Source organism: Uranotaenia lowii, chromosome 1 (genome assembly GCF_029784155.1).
Source record: "Uranotaenia lowii strain MFRU-FL chromosome 1, ASM2978415v1, whole genome shotgun sequence".
NCBI lineage: Eukaryota > Metazoa > Arthropoda > Insecta > Diptera > Culicidae > Uranotaenia > Uranotaenia lowii.
In genome coordinates this window covers 198,096,700-198,110,313 of record NC_073691.1, presented here as the reverse complement: position 1 = coordinate 198,110,313, position 13,614 = coordinate 198,096,700, and the positions used below count along the sequence as shown (strand labels likewise).

The window sequence follows — 13,614 nt, the reverse complement described above, 5'->3', positions numbered from 1 at the left end:
GAAGCCACTGAGAGGTCGTCAGACCGGTGTCATGGAAGGTCGCTATGGTGAGACAACAAAGATCATCGGGCCAGATTCGTTGGTAGGTCGTCGTACCGAATGCCATGGAAGGTTGGCGCTGGTATTAAGGAACGTCCTCAAGTCAAGAAACAGGTGGTGGTCGTCAAGCCAGGAGTCATTGGAGAACTTACAAGCGGGGTACCACGGAAGGTTGTCAAGCCTGTGCCATGGAAGGTCGTCGGACTGGAAAGCCAAGTGAAGGTCGTTGAGCTGGACCACTAGAAGCGTTAGGCCTCAGGAAAGGCGTCGAGGTGGAAGGACCGCTTCGAGCCGTCAAACTGGTGCCATGGAAGGTCATCGAGTTGCAACAGGGGCGAGGGCATGTTCCGGTGCGTCCGTCGAAGGCAGTAAGGAAATTGCAAATGTGTATGTTGAGGAGGAGTGTTAAGATTTCTCTCATCGTAGAAATCTTTGGGACAAATATCAACACACACATATAATTTAAAAAAACAATTAGATATGCAACCATAGGGACGGTTTTCCCTATGAAGGGTAAAAAAGAGAAAAAATCATTTTGTATCTTTGCAAAACGATTTTTCGTAGCTGACGTCGGGGGATGCAAAGAGATGCAAAGAGATCTCTGGTTGCCTTACTGTAACGGAATTTCTCAATCAATCTCCAGACCATGGTGAGAGGGAAAAAAGTTTCTTATCTTTATTAATCTCTGTAGACATTTATAAAACGTTTGACGTGGTTTTACTTTTAAGTATCGCGTAGTGCAAATGAAATCAATTCATTATAAGTATGCATGTAGGCCGTATTTGAGGGTGTATAGTATGCACCCGCATCATCTCATATATCATTTTTTTTGGGAATTGAAATAAGAACCGTTGTATAGTAGGTTCGCACTCTGATTTTTGGCCTATAAAATCGGTGGAAAAGCTGTTTACTATACACCGTCAAACATGGTGTATATCTTGGCATTTCGTTCTATTGTTCCATTCAGTACATCAATACGAAGGCAGTGTTAAACATTGTAGGTACACAAAAAGCTTTTCAGACGTTCGATGAACTATAGGCATTGTTTTTGGAAAGATACAATAAACTGGCTGACGTTTTGTCCTCTAGACACCCACTTGTGGTATATAGGCGGTAGTAGTAGAGAGTTAGATGTTGCCCTTGCCAGTAGAGGCCGCCTCGTACCGTCTGTTGGAATTTTCACTTTCAACGGCTCTCAGGGCACCTTTGACGATCCACAGGAAGAAGAAGAAGAAGGCTGCAGGCAAGAAAATGTCATGAGAATGTTGTTGATTAGAACTTAGAACTAACAATGCTTACCTGTGATAACCAACAGGATGATTCCGGTAATCAGAAGCACAATGCCAATAGCGCCAAGCGCTGCATCTTTGTTGTGTTCATCCTGACCACCGGCAGAGGCCGCGAAAATCACTACAATCACGTTGAGTATGATGATCAGTACGACCAAGATGCCGAAGTGAATTTTCATGTACAGGATGTAGGCTCGAATGTACTCTGCCCGACGCTGTAACGAGCGAAAATGTCAAAGGTTGTTTAGAAATCTTTTAGAAAGTAAATGGGTTAGTTAAAAGTAGGTACCTTAATCAGTCCAAAAAGCAGAACTCCCGCAAAAACTAGGGCCGCCAAGCCATTGACCACGGATGACACTCTGTTCGCTGAAAATTAAAAGAGAATATCAATCAATATCACTTCCTTGAATCCTGTCAGAAATAATTGGATTCTTTTATCTATTCAAATTCCCTTAAATTTGTTGAATTTGGTTTTGAAGTGTTGCATTTCTGAAACTAAAGTATCAAGGTAAGATCAGAATCCTTAATTGAATGGAGGAAAGCAAATAGATTCAAAATCTGTTTTGATTTTTTTTTTGTGGATTTATAAGTCTTTCTGTTATCAAAGATCGATTCGACAAAATACATCAATTTTGAAATTTCCACACGTGATATCAACAAAATTAGAGGAGATGGATAAAATCTTACGAATGATTTGATTACAGGACGCCAAAACCATTCAAAAGCAGTTTTTGAAACATGCACTTAGAGAAATCTTGGTGTTTAAACCAAATAAACATGATTTTTATTTTAAAAAAATCCATTGAAACAAACTCTTTTTTATTTGATACAATGCGTTATGAGATTGATTCTAAAGAAAAAATTTGAATCAAAGGATTTATTCTTTGAACTAAAAAATACTTTGAATCAAAGAATTTGTTTTAATTTCAAAGGTGAAAAATTGTTTGAAATAAGGGAATAAAGATTGGAAACAAAAGATTTTTTATTTGTCCCATAATCAAAGTAATTTTCCTTTGTTTGGCGACTAAACCAAGTAAAATTCCTTTGTCCTAAAAAACTTTTTCCCCTCGGCTTAGGGGGAAGGACGAGGAAATAAAGTTAAAGATTACTTCAATCAATCTGCTAGCTCTAGAAACCTAGAAGTAAAAACTAGAAAATTGGAATCAAAACGCAAAACAAACCAGCCATGGTCGGAACAAATTTAAAATTCTTCTTTTGTCACTTGGAGTTGAAACAGCGCAAGGAGGGGCAGAAAGGGGCAGAAAGGGGAGATGGTAGACAATAAAAAATAATCCTAATTTTCAATAGTTTGGAAACAATCGATCAAAATACTGCACGCAATAAACTTGTATACAATCTACATTGCACATAATCGAAAAACCGAGTTATCTTAGATCGATATTTGAAAAAATCTCGAATTCAAAAGGTGATATTATTTCCATCTCATACAGTTGGACTTTCGCTCTTTTAACTGTTTGAATTTTCGAAGAATTTACCAAATTTTTCAATAAAATATCTTAAACATTATTTATTTTCCCCCTTCGGAATTTAGGGAAATCGAAGGGGTGACGAGTGGCTAAAGAATAATTTTATATTTGTTCCGGCCTCATATCGCGTTTTGTTTCACTGTAATACAACCTCAGGGGAGGGGGGGGGGGGGGAGGGGGGCTTTAGAGTAAGGTTGCCGAATTTTTTCCAGCACGTATCCGGGTCGGACAAATCCGAGCAATATTATATAAAAACCTTGCAATATCCGGGCATTTGATTTCAAAATTGACGACCAAAAAACCGGGCAAAATCTGGGCAAATTTTGTCAAATCCCAGGAATTACTCAACAAAAATCAAGAAATTTCAGTCAACAGCGTTTAAATTATATTTAAGGCTTCTAAAAAAAACTTTTATGACAATTTTTATAAAACTTACTCAAAAAATGTTGTTTTAGAGGTATAAATAAAAAAAATTCAACACAATTTGTTTTTGTTTGATTTGCCGAATAAAGTGAATAAATCCGGGCAAAATCCGGGCATTTTTCAACGAAATCCAGACACCCGGGGCGGGCCGGACTGTTCCCAAATTTTGTATTGAATATCCGGGCAAACCCGGAAAAAACTGGGACATCTGGCACCCTTACTTTGAAGTGTGCATTGCGGAAATTTCCCGCATTTATGAGGGATGAGCAAATCAGAATATTGTTTTTTATACTGGCAAAACCTGCATTTTTGGAATTCTCCAACACAAAATCCAGACAAATTTTAGCAGATTCCATTATTCCGGGATTTTCCCATTTTTTTTTCTTTGAAAATCTGGAATGCTTAATCTAAGTACAAATTTCTTGCATAAGTACAAAGGTATATCGTAAGGTTGCCAGATTTTTTTCAGAACCTATACGGGCCGGATAAATCCTGGCAATTTTATCTAAAAACTTGACAAAATCCGGGCATTTGTTTTCGAAATGGTCGACCTAAAACCGGGCAATATCCGGGCAAATTTATTTAAAACCCAGGAATTACTCATTCAAAATCAAGAAAAAAAAAACTTGAAATATTTTTTTTTTCTTCAAAACATCAGTTTATTCATTATCGTATTTTAGGCTTCCAAAAAATTTTCAAGATTATTTTCATAAAAATCGGTCAAAAAAATTTAAAAAAAAAGTGCAACACAATTCGTTTTTTTTTTATTTGGCAAATAAAGTGAATAAATCCGGGCAAAATCCGGCCTTTTTTTATGAAATCCGGGCAACCTTTCTCCAAATTTTGTACTAAATATCCGAGCAAACCGGGCAATCTGGCAACCTTTGTATATCGCATTTACTTTAAGCAGTTATATTATTGTTGAGGAATTTTATTACTATGCAATTTATGTATTGGTCCATTTTTTGTTAAAGAAACTGAAAGACTTAATATTAAACATTGCAGAATTTTTTCCGAGCAATATCAGGCTAAATGTCGGGTATTATTGATATTTTAAAAATATGATGTTAGTAACGGATAACATTGGAAATCATTTGAAATTATGAGTATTGCAGGAAGTCTAATGAATCGAATCGGACATTCTAGATTGAAATTTTTCAATCAGTATAGAAATTGGCGTTGATTTGAACACTTTACTACCTTTCTTCGAAAATTGATCAAAAAAAAAAATAATTAAATTGGACCATTCTCTATTAAATTTATCAACTGATTTAACCGAGGTTTTTTGCTTTTGATTTTGAGGTACTTCTTTTTTGAAATTCTTTTGTGCTGAAGTAAATATCCTGAGTTCAACATATATTTTTCTAATGGAACATTCCCAAATTATTCTGGAAAAAAATATTAGAAAAATAATCTTCAAGTTGAATTGAGAATTTCTATAATGGTTTACTAAACATTATATTCTCTAAGTTTTAAATTTTACAATTTTACACCCCACGTTCGCCAGATCACGCTCCACTTGGTCTAACCACCGTGTCTAGCGAACACCTGTTTAACAGGACAGTCGTCCGGCATTCTCGCAACATGTCCCGCCCAGCGTATCCGACCAGCCTTCACCACCTTCTGGATACCAGAAGGATACGCGCCGTAGAGTCGCGCGAGCTCGTGGTTCATCCTTTGCCTCCACACTCCGTCCTCCTGTACGCCGCCAAAGATGGTTCTTAACACTCGTCGCTCGAATACTCCGAGTGTACGCAGGTCCTCCTCGAGCAAAATCCATGTCTCGTGCCCGTAGAGAACAACCGGTCTAATGAGCGTCATATACAGGTTACACTTCGTGCGAGGCCTAAGTCTTCTCGACCGCAGGTGCTTGTAGAGTCCATAGTAGGCACGACTTCCGCTGATAATTCGCCTCCGGATCTCACGGCTGGTGTCATTGTCTGCGGTCACCAGTGAGCCGAGATAGACAAAGTCTTCGACTATCTCCAGCTCGTCGCCGTCGATCGTGACCTTGCTATTACTGGACAAGCGGGTTCGGTCGGTCTCGGATCCGCAGGCCAGCATGTACTTCGTCTTGGACGTATTAATCATCAACCCAATCCTTCCTGCTTCGCGTTTCAGTTTGCGGTAGATGTCTTCCACCGCCGCAGATGATCTGCCGACTATATCAATGTCATCGGCAAAGCAGAAAAGTTGACTGGATCTGTTGAAAATCGTGCCCCGCATTTCGCCCACCGCTCGTCGGATAACACCTTCTAGCGCCACGTTGAACACCATGCAGGATAGACCATCACCTTGTCGAAGCCCCCTGCGCGATTCGAATGAACTCGACAATTCACCCGAAATCCGCACACAGCACTGCGTTCCATCCATCGTCGCCATGATCAGTCTGATCAGCTTCCCGGAAAAGCCGTTCTCGTCCATGATTTTCCATAGCTCGTTACGGTCGATCGTGTCGTATGCGGCTTTGAAGTCGATGAATAGATGGTGCGTAGGGACTTGGTGGTCACGGCATTTTTGGAGAATTTGCCGTAATGTGAATATCTGGTCCGTCGTAGACCGTCCCTCCATGAAGCCGGCCTGATGACTTCCCACGAATCTGTTTGCTTGTGGCGTTAGGCGGCGGAGTAGGATTAGGGACAACACTTTGTAGGCGGCATTGAGGACCGTGATCACTGGTAGTTCTCACAGTCCAATTTGTCGCCCTTCTTGTAAATGGGGCATATTACGTCGTTGGCTACGCCGGCGATGTACCTTCCCCCACCGTCTTGATCCCCTGCATGTACGCCGTTCAGGTGTTCATCGAAGTGCTGCTTCCACCTTTTGATCACCTCACGATTGTCCGTCAGGATGCCCCTGTGCTTATCCCGGCACATTTCGGCTTGCGGCATGAAGCCTTTGCGGAATGCGTTGAGTTTCTAATAGAACTTTCGTGTTTCTTGGGAACGATGCAGCTGCTCCAGTGTGCTCCATGCTCCAGCTCCGAGAAGCTCCGACTGTGGTCGGTCTGTGATTACGTTTGGTATGATGATCTCCAAGTGTACTTGTGTGGGAGGCGGTGCTGGAAAAAGGTACTACGTACGGCCATTCGTTTGGAGGCGGCGAAATCAATAAGTCTGAGGCCGTTTTCGTTGGTCAGCTGGTGCGCACTGAACCTTCTTCCTCCTGGCTTCCTGAGCGTTAAAATCCGTTAAAATGACGATCTTGATATCATGTTTTGGGCAACGGTCGTATTCACGCTCCAGCTGCGCTTAGAATTCGTCTTTGTCGTCACCGGTACTTCGGAGGTGAGGGCTGTGCACGTTGATGGTGCTGATGTTGAAGAACCGGCCCTTGATTCTCAACCGGCACATTCGTGAGTTGATCGGCCACCACCCGATCACGCGCTTTTGCATCTTTCCCATCACTATAAAGGCTGTTCCAAGCTCGTGTGTGTTGCCGCAGCTCTGGTAGATGGCACGACCATCTGGGTACGTTCGTACCGTGGAGCCCTTCCAGCATACCTCCTGCAGCGCTACGATGTCGAATTTGCGGCTCTTCAATTCGTTGGAGAGAACGTGGGTACTGCCCACAAAATTTAGAGATCGGCAGTTCCACCATGTTCCAAGTATCCAATCGCTAGTCCCTTTTCGTCGCGTGGGTCTTTGCCGATTTCCATCCGAAATTTGTTGTTCGTTGCTTATGTTTTTTGTAGTCACGGGCTCACAAGGCCCGCAGCTAATTCCACTATCTCGCAGGAGGACCGTCGTGATGTTGCTGATTTGGGTCCCGAATACCACCAGGACGTTGTTGCACTCCGCACGCCGCCCCTGACATGGAGAACAGACGCGTACGATGCCCTCTGACTCAGTCTGCATGCGACCAAAGCATCTACCGGGGTTGGGTACCCGATCTCCGCTAAGGTTGCTCGCACCCCAGCTAGCACCACGGGGAGGTAGAGAATCGGACATGTCTCAAAAAAGGCTATCTGAAGAACGTTTTGAAACTTGAAGTTCACAGAAGGCTATTTGAGACCTAATTTGTAACTTTTATACTGTGTGAATGCGATTAACACGTCACAAAAAAGCAGTTTTAGGAACTTTTTGGAACTTCAAGTCCATAGAAGGCTATGTGAGGAACCTTTTGTAACTTTCATGCTCATATTCGAGAAAATTCGGTACCAATTCCCTTTGGAACCTTTGTTCAGCGAAATTCGAACTTTGGAGGCACGAGTTTAAGTAGATATGAGACTTTTGGTTGCTTGGGTAATTCAAACAAAAACCACAAAAACGTTTTTACGTTCTTGAATGGTGAAAAATACAACAACAACAAAAAAATATTTTAAAATTTATTAAGTACTCAAAAATGACAAAAATGATGAAAATTTTATATATTAAAAAAAAAAACAAATACAAACAAAACACTTAAAATTACCAAAAATAACTTAAAAAAGATGGAGAGTGATAAAAATAGAGAAAATGAGAAAAAAACAGATATTATAAACAAACCAAGAAACGTGCTAAATGCAACAAAACAAAATAATACGAAATGATTTAAAATGGTCAAAAATAACCTAAAAATTAAGTTATTGATGATAATAACAGTCTTTTTTGTAGTAATAAGTAACAAAAGTTGAGAAAAAAACCGTTCGATTTTGGCAACACAAAACGTTCGGGCGTGTTGCCAAAATCGGTACAGACCCCGGTACTATGAGTGTTCTCGAGGAAAAAGTTTCTATATTTTACAACATAATTTCCGAGATATTAAAGATTATCGTTTTAGGGTTTTTGTTTAAGAACAACACACATTATGAACAACTCAAAAAAAAAAAATGTGCCAAATGATAAAAAAAGTCTTTGCAAAACAACTTCCAAAAGTTGACAAAAATAGAAACTCGCAATAATAACAAACAGTTGTTTTAGAAACCAGTAAAAAGAAGTTTATGGCACGGTTCGATTTTGGAAACACCAAGTGTTCGGGCGTGTTGTCAAAATCGAAAGGGGCCTGTATAGAAACTATTTTATTACACTTAGCACGGTCTATCGTCATCGAGGTACTTGAGAACGCCAAACGCAGCCGTTTAATTGATCCATTCTCAGGCTGGAGGCAAAACTCCACTTGATGATTCGTTTTAAAAATAGCTAAAATCAAACTCATTTTATCATTCGTCCATCAACTTTCAAGTTTTTTTTTTGAATTTTTATCTAACTGACACATATGTTAAAGCTATCCTCTTCAATTTTTTTTTTCGATCTGATAAATTCTCAAAGTTCAGCATCTGCTTAAATTTTTTAGCACAGCGGGGGTTCTTGAAAGAAGAGACCAACTTCGGATGACTCATTCATCTATAACCGGAAAACGAACTACGCACGTGTCGTTTGCCAACGGAAAATGTTCCAACCTTGAACCGTTTATGCTTGGAACGACTGGATGGGTGGGTGTGTCTCCCCCATATTTTCTTCGCCCAGCTATGCTGGCGCCACTTTGTCAACTACGCATTAACTGATTGGGCGTCAAGCCGAGGAAAAACCGGAAGCAGCAGTAGATACCGACTTCAACGTTTACTTACCGCCATCATTTTGGCCGGCATGGTGGCTTCCAATGGACGCTGTAGCGATGGTGTTGAGTGCTCCGATAATGCCCAGGGCGCAGAAAATATAGGCGAGCACTATAAACGTTTGGTGGGAAACCATTTTGAATTTTTGTTTGGTCGGTTTTGCCGGTTAGAACCGTTTCCTGAAATGCGAACCGATCGTAAAGGCGTCAGAGGAAGAACTAACTATACAGGAATGCGCGCCGTCGAAGCCAAAACTTGATACAAACGCGACCGCTCTCTGAGATAGTTTCATGCAACAACTGTTTGCTGCCTGTGTTTTGCCTTGCTTGAGCTTGACCTGAGACATGGGAGAGTCTCTGTGGTGGTTGATTATTCGCAAATCCAAAGTTAAAAATAAGTTCAACCGAAAGGGAGGCTCCATCAAAACAGAGTTGTTGTTATGTTGCGGGAGGAATTTTTCTCCAAATGTTGATCTTCAATGTCTCGGATTTTCGGTTTTCGTTTGAGTGGTCCCAGAAACTAAAAATAAAAAAAATAATAATAAAAAAAGGCAAAATTCAGCAAGTTTTCCAACGGACCCGGCCTACTGTGATCCCAAAATTTGAAGAAGTATGTTTACGATCTACACGCACCCGCCCGCACAGAGCGCAGAAGAAGGAGTGCCGGCTTGCGGATAAAGTGGAATGAGGTGGAGCGTACACGTGCCGTTTTTTTGGTAGAACACAATGGAAAAAATGAAGAGAAAGAGGAATAACCCGAATAATAAAATCCCCAACCAAATTCGAATGCGAATTAACTGTGAGTGAGCGTAGAATGCTGCTGATGATCTCAATACCTACTCCAAACGAACGAAAATCGATTGTCAATCTGCTCACGAAGCTCAATTGTCGATAGCCGGTCGTTGGGACGGTTGATTTTGAAAATTTTCAATTATCGTATTATCAGTTAAAATTCCAGAATTCTAATGTGGGTTCTTCTGTGAGAAAAAAAACACTAACCGAAATCTGTAAAATGTGTTCAAAAAGTGAGGACGATCAAGTGGCCCAAAATGCTAATGATCTTAAATCAAAATAAACATTGCAAAAACAGTGCGATGAAACAGGTTTTGTCAATGTAAACAACGCACCTAACACTAGAACGACCGGCAAATTGAATACATGTTTGGACCGTGACGACTAACTTTTTAGCTTAGCTTAGCTTAGCTTAGCTTAGTTGACTACTCATATCCACCTTAAATCATTGAACTTGAAGTGCTTAGATATGGTAATTCATTTGAAACTTCAGATAGCATATTTGATTAGACTTTGCTCAACTTATGCACTTAAAATTCCATGATCGCTGGCGTGGCTAAGCAGAACAAGTTCTACCTCGCCAATGGTTGCTACTCCGTGATTGATCGAGGCCATCAGTTTTGTTCAAGGGCCAAAAGAATGGTGCTTGGGATTAGCGGTTCATTCACAATGCACAAAACTCATGCTCTCCCTTTGAAAATGATCAATACCGGCGCCGGCCACGTCCTAGTAGTCAATGAGGGATGAAGGAAGGATTGTTAGTAGGATACTTCATAGGATCAATTAGCAACCTTTTGTCCCTTTATATTCCAAAGATTAATTTTGAAAAACTCAGAAACAAAGATAAGTCAATATCTCCAACTATAGAAACCGTCTATACGTCTGCGAATCTATATTTACATAAATATCCAAGGAAAGGGTTGTGTTAGTAGAGGAAAGGTTTAAGATCAGGATCCATTTTGGTAATGGTGTGATCGAGTTTTCCTACACCTCCTATGCTCCTAGATTTTTCCTAAGGAAACACCTAATTTCTATCTTTGAGGCAGTGATAAGAATCTAATAATAAAGTAGAAATCGTATTTAGATTTTCTTTAAACTAACTTGTTTTCCTAAATCTTGTTCCTGATACACTTGTGTTTTCAAAAACGACCCTTTAGAGTAAAGATAATTTTATCATACTTTGAAGAATATTTATAAAGAGATATTTTAAATATTATTTTTTATATGGATGAAGTGAATCTCCTTTTTGTTCATTTATTTTTTTAATTTTTAATGTAGGTTGTGATAACTGCACTCATCAGTGCAATTCAACTCTTTGCCTCATATGAATTTGATTACTATTCTGAGTTCTGAATCAAATCTGTATTAAAAATTTAAATTTGAAATGTCAGTTTTTCGGTGTTTTTTCAATTACCGTATTTCCCGGTTCACCGGCCACCCTGGTGTTTGTTCGGTTAAATTTTAAGAATTAAATGAAGTATGTTTTATGTTTAATGAAGGACAAATTTATCACATTTGCAGAGGAAAAAAAATATTATTATTATTTAAAGTGTAATGTGTAACGAATTCAACACACTTTCAATGAAGCTGATTTAACTGATGTTGTGTGAGTAAGTAGGATTTGTCAAGTGAATTGAAATAAATGAATTAAATATAAAAACCGGATAAAAGATAAGATGAAGAAGATATATAAAAAGGAAAAATTGTTTCGGTATATTTTTTTATATTGATGATAAAATTGTGTTGTGTCGAATAAACAAGGGATTAAGCAAAAATTAGAATAACTTCACATGCATGTCGTCAGACACGTTGCTCGGCCATAAACATAAAAAAGAACTCTTCCGCATCTAAGCAACCATCCGCAACCATCCGCAGAAATAATGATAAGTTAAAATGTTGATAATCAATAGTTGTAAAAAAAGGTGTAAGAAAATTCACTATTGAGTGAAACAACAATGGATCAGCTCTAATATGCGATGGAAACAAGTACTTATCGTTCATCAAGTATCAATCAACTTCCATGTTTTGACCGCCCATCGAGTTCGGTTGAAATTTAATTTTGTATGACTATCAAGCCTGGGAAAATGAAACGACTCTTGCTGCTTAGAGTTTAGCCGTCAAAATTTTTTCCATCATTGCTTTTTATTCAAATAGCTGTAAATCAATTAAATGTTAAAGTAAAAAACAATCATAAATTCCACTTATCTGAAAATCCGGATCAGGTAACTGGAGCTCATTGTGACAACTCGTCTGCATGCAGATTACCATTCTAGGGTTGGTCCTATGTTCCGGGAGCGTAACACCTTTCATTCCACGCAAATAACTTCTTCAAAAAATGACTGGACTGTACACACACTTTTCTTCAAAACTTAATTTTAAAGTAGAACATAAATCATTTATACTACACTAGAATCAACAATAACATATTTATGTTTCTTCATATTTTCTACCACGAGACACGAAAACGACAAAAAAAACGCAGCGCCAGAAAACAACGTCCCGTCTCGATCAAGGATTTCTGCGATCTCCTTGGACCGTGACGACTAACTTTTTCATCACAAAGTTCTAACTTTTTTCTTTTGACATAAATAGTTAGATAACTTATAGCGTTTACGTTTTTACCACTGGCACAGTGACAAACTTTTACTCCATAGACAAACAATGTCGTCACCCGGAAGTTCCGGAGTTTGAAGATAAACCAAATTTTCATCTACAGTTTGTTTTAAACTGTTCAACGGATAAATCCAGTTTAAATTTCCTTTTTTTGATTAAGAAATTGGGGTTGAGTACCAACAATGTGAAAAAAGGGTGCGAAATAAGAATAATACCACTTATGTTTTTTGTACAAAAATCAAGATTTTTTACTATGAAAGTGAATAAAAATGCTTCTACGGCATTTTTAGGCGTTTTCTAGTATCCCAAAGGTTTTATTTAAATGTGTTTTAAAGAAGTTTTCTGAGTAAGCCATGACTTTTACACGACGCACGTGTTTTTCTTTTCCTCCATCAAACATTTTACTTAAATTTAATAACTAGTGGAAACTATTTCAATAAGTGACCGGTGAAAGTTGCCTGAGTGATTTCTGGACTATTAAAGAATACCAATGCCCATTGTGAACAAAGAATTTAATGGATGGCATTCTCAAAACTTTTGGCAGAGCCTTTTTTAAATCATGAGTCAGAGTGGTCAAAGATGAAGAAAATTCCACCGAATGTTAAATGGTTTTAAATGGGAAATATATGAACACAGATGCAGAGGAATTGTAAATCAATGCCATACAAGTGTTAAGTTTTAGATTGATAACCGAGTGATTATTCGTAGGGAAACATTGTTAATTCATGCGTTTGTTTTGAATGAGGAGTACCAGAGTAGGGGAAAAGTTCATATAACGCCCCATGTGGCTAATACGCGCCACCTTTGTTTTGAAGAATCTGAGACATTTGAAGCCTGCAAAATATTACCAATTTGTTTTAAATGCTGTGATTGATCGTGGCAAGTATGAATTTTTCCTTAAAATGCCCCTGTGTCGTGATAATATCACAATTTAGGTTTTTCATCATTTTGGTCTAAATTTTAAAACACTTTCAATAAGGTGTCACCAAGCAGAGAAAAACGAATAAGACAATATTTTCTGACACATCGATAGAGGAGAATCTAAACTATGATTTTATGCTAAAAAATCATACTGAACTCGCAACGGTATGCTTTTTATGGGTATGTTCTATCACGGCCCATGCGCTCGTTATAACGCGCCAATCGTAGAAGGCTGAAATTAGCATTAATTTTTTAAAAAGGCCAATTTTCATTGAAAATGAACAAAAAGTCTAAAACCATATTTTGAGGGTAAATTCAGCCCAAAAAATCTACTTTTCATTTTTTTCAAAATTTTGATTAGTCCATTTTGATTTTCTTTTCAGTCAAAGTGTCTGTAAGTATTGGTGTGTTTTCGGTCTTCGGCTGCTTTCGGGTGTGTTCGGCTGCTAGGCGCATATTGAATACACAGCGGCGCGTATTTGCAAACACAGTTTTGTTCTGTGGCTTTGAAAATA

At 38.8% G+C, this 13,614-nt stretch overlaps 1 protein-coding gene across 2 annotated transcripts in view; it reads right to left on the bottom strand.

Annotated features, from left to right (window-relative positions):
• Window positions 1-689: 689 nt before the first annotated feature.
• LOC129743097 (uncharacterized) overlaps window positions 690-13,614 on the bottom strand; it is a 50,357-nt gene continuing 37,432 nt past the window's right edge. Inside the window, exons 1-4 of one of the 2 annotated variants that reach the window (XM_055735056.1) lie at window positions 8,787-9,249; window positions 1,618-1,694; window positions 1,339-1,543; window positions 690-1,276 (exon numbers count right to left, since the gene is read on the bottom strand). In XM_055735056.1, coding sequence (XP_055591031.1) covers window positions 1,167-1,276; window positions 1,339-1,543; window positions 1,618-1,694; window positions 8,787-8,910 — 516 coding nt within the window. In that variant the 5' untranslated portion in view covers window positions 8,911-9,249 and the 3' untranslated portion in view covers window positions 690-1,166. Of the gene's footprint in view, window positions 1,277-1,338; window positions 1,544-1,617; window positions 1,695-8,786; window positions 9,250-13,614 lie in introns of those variants that run through there. The other variant, XM_055735062.1, reaches the window with a different exon arrangement.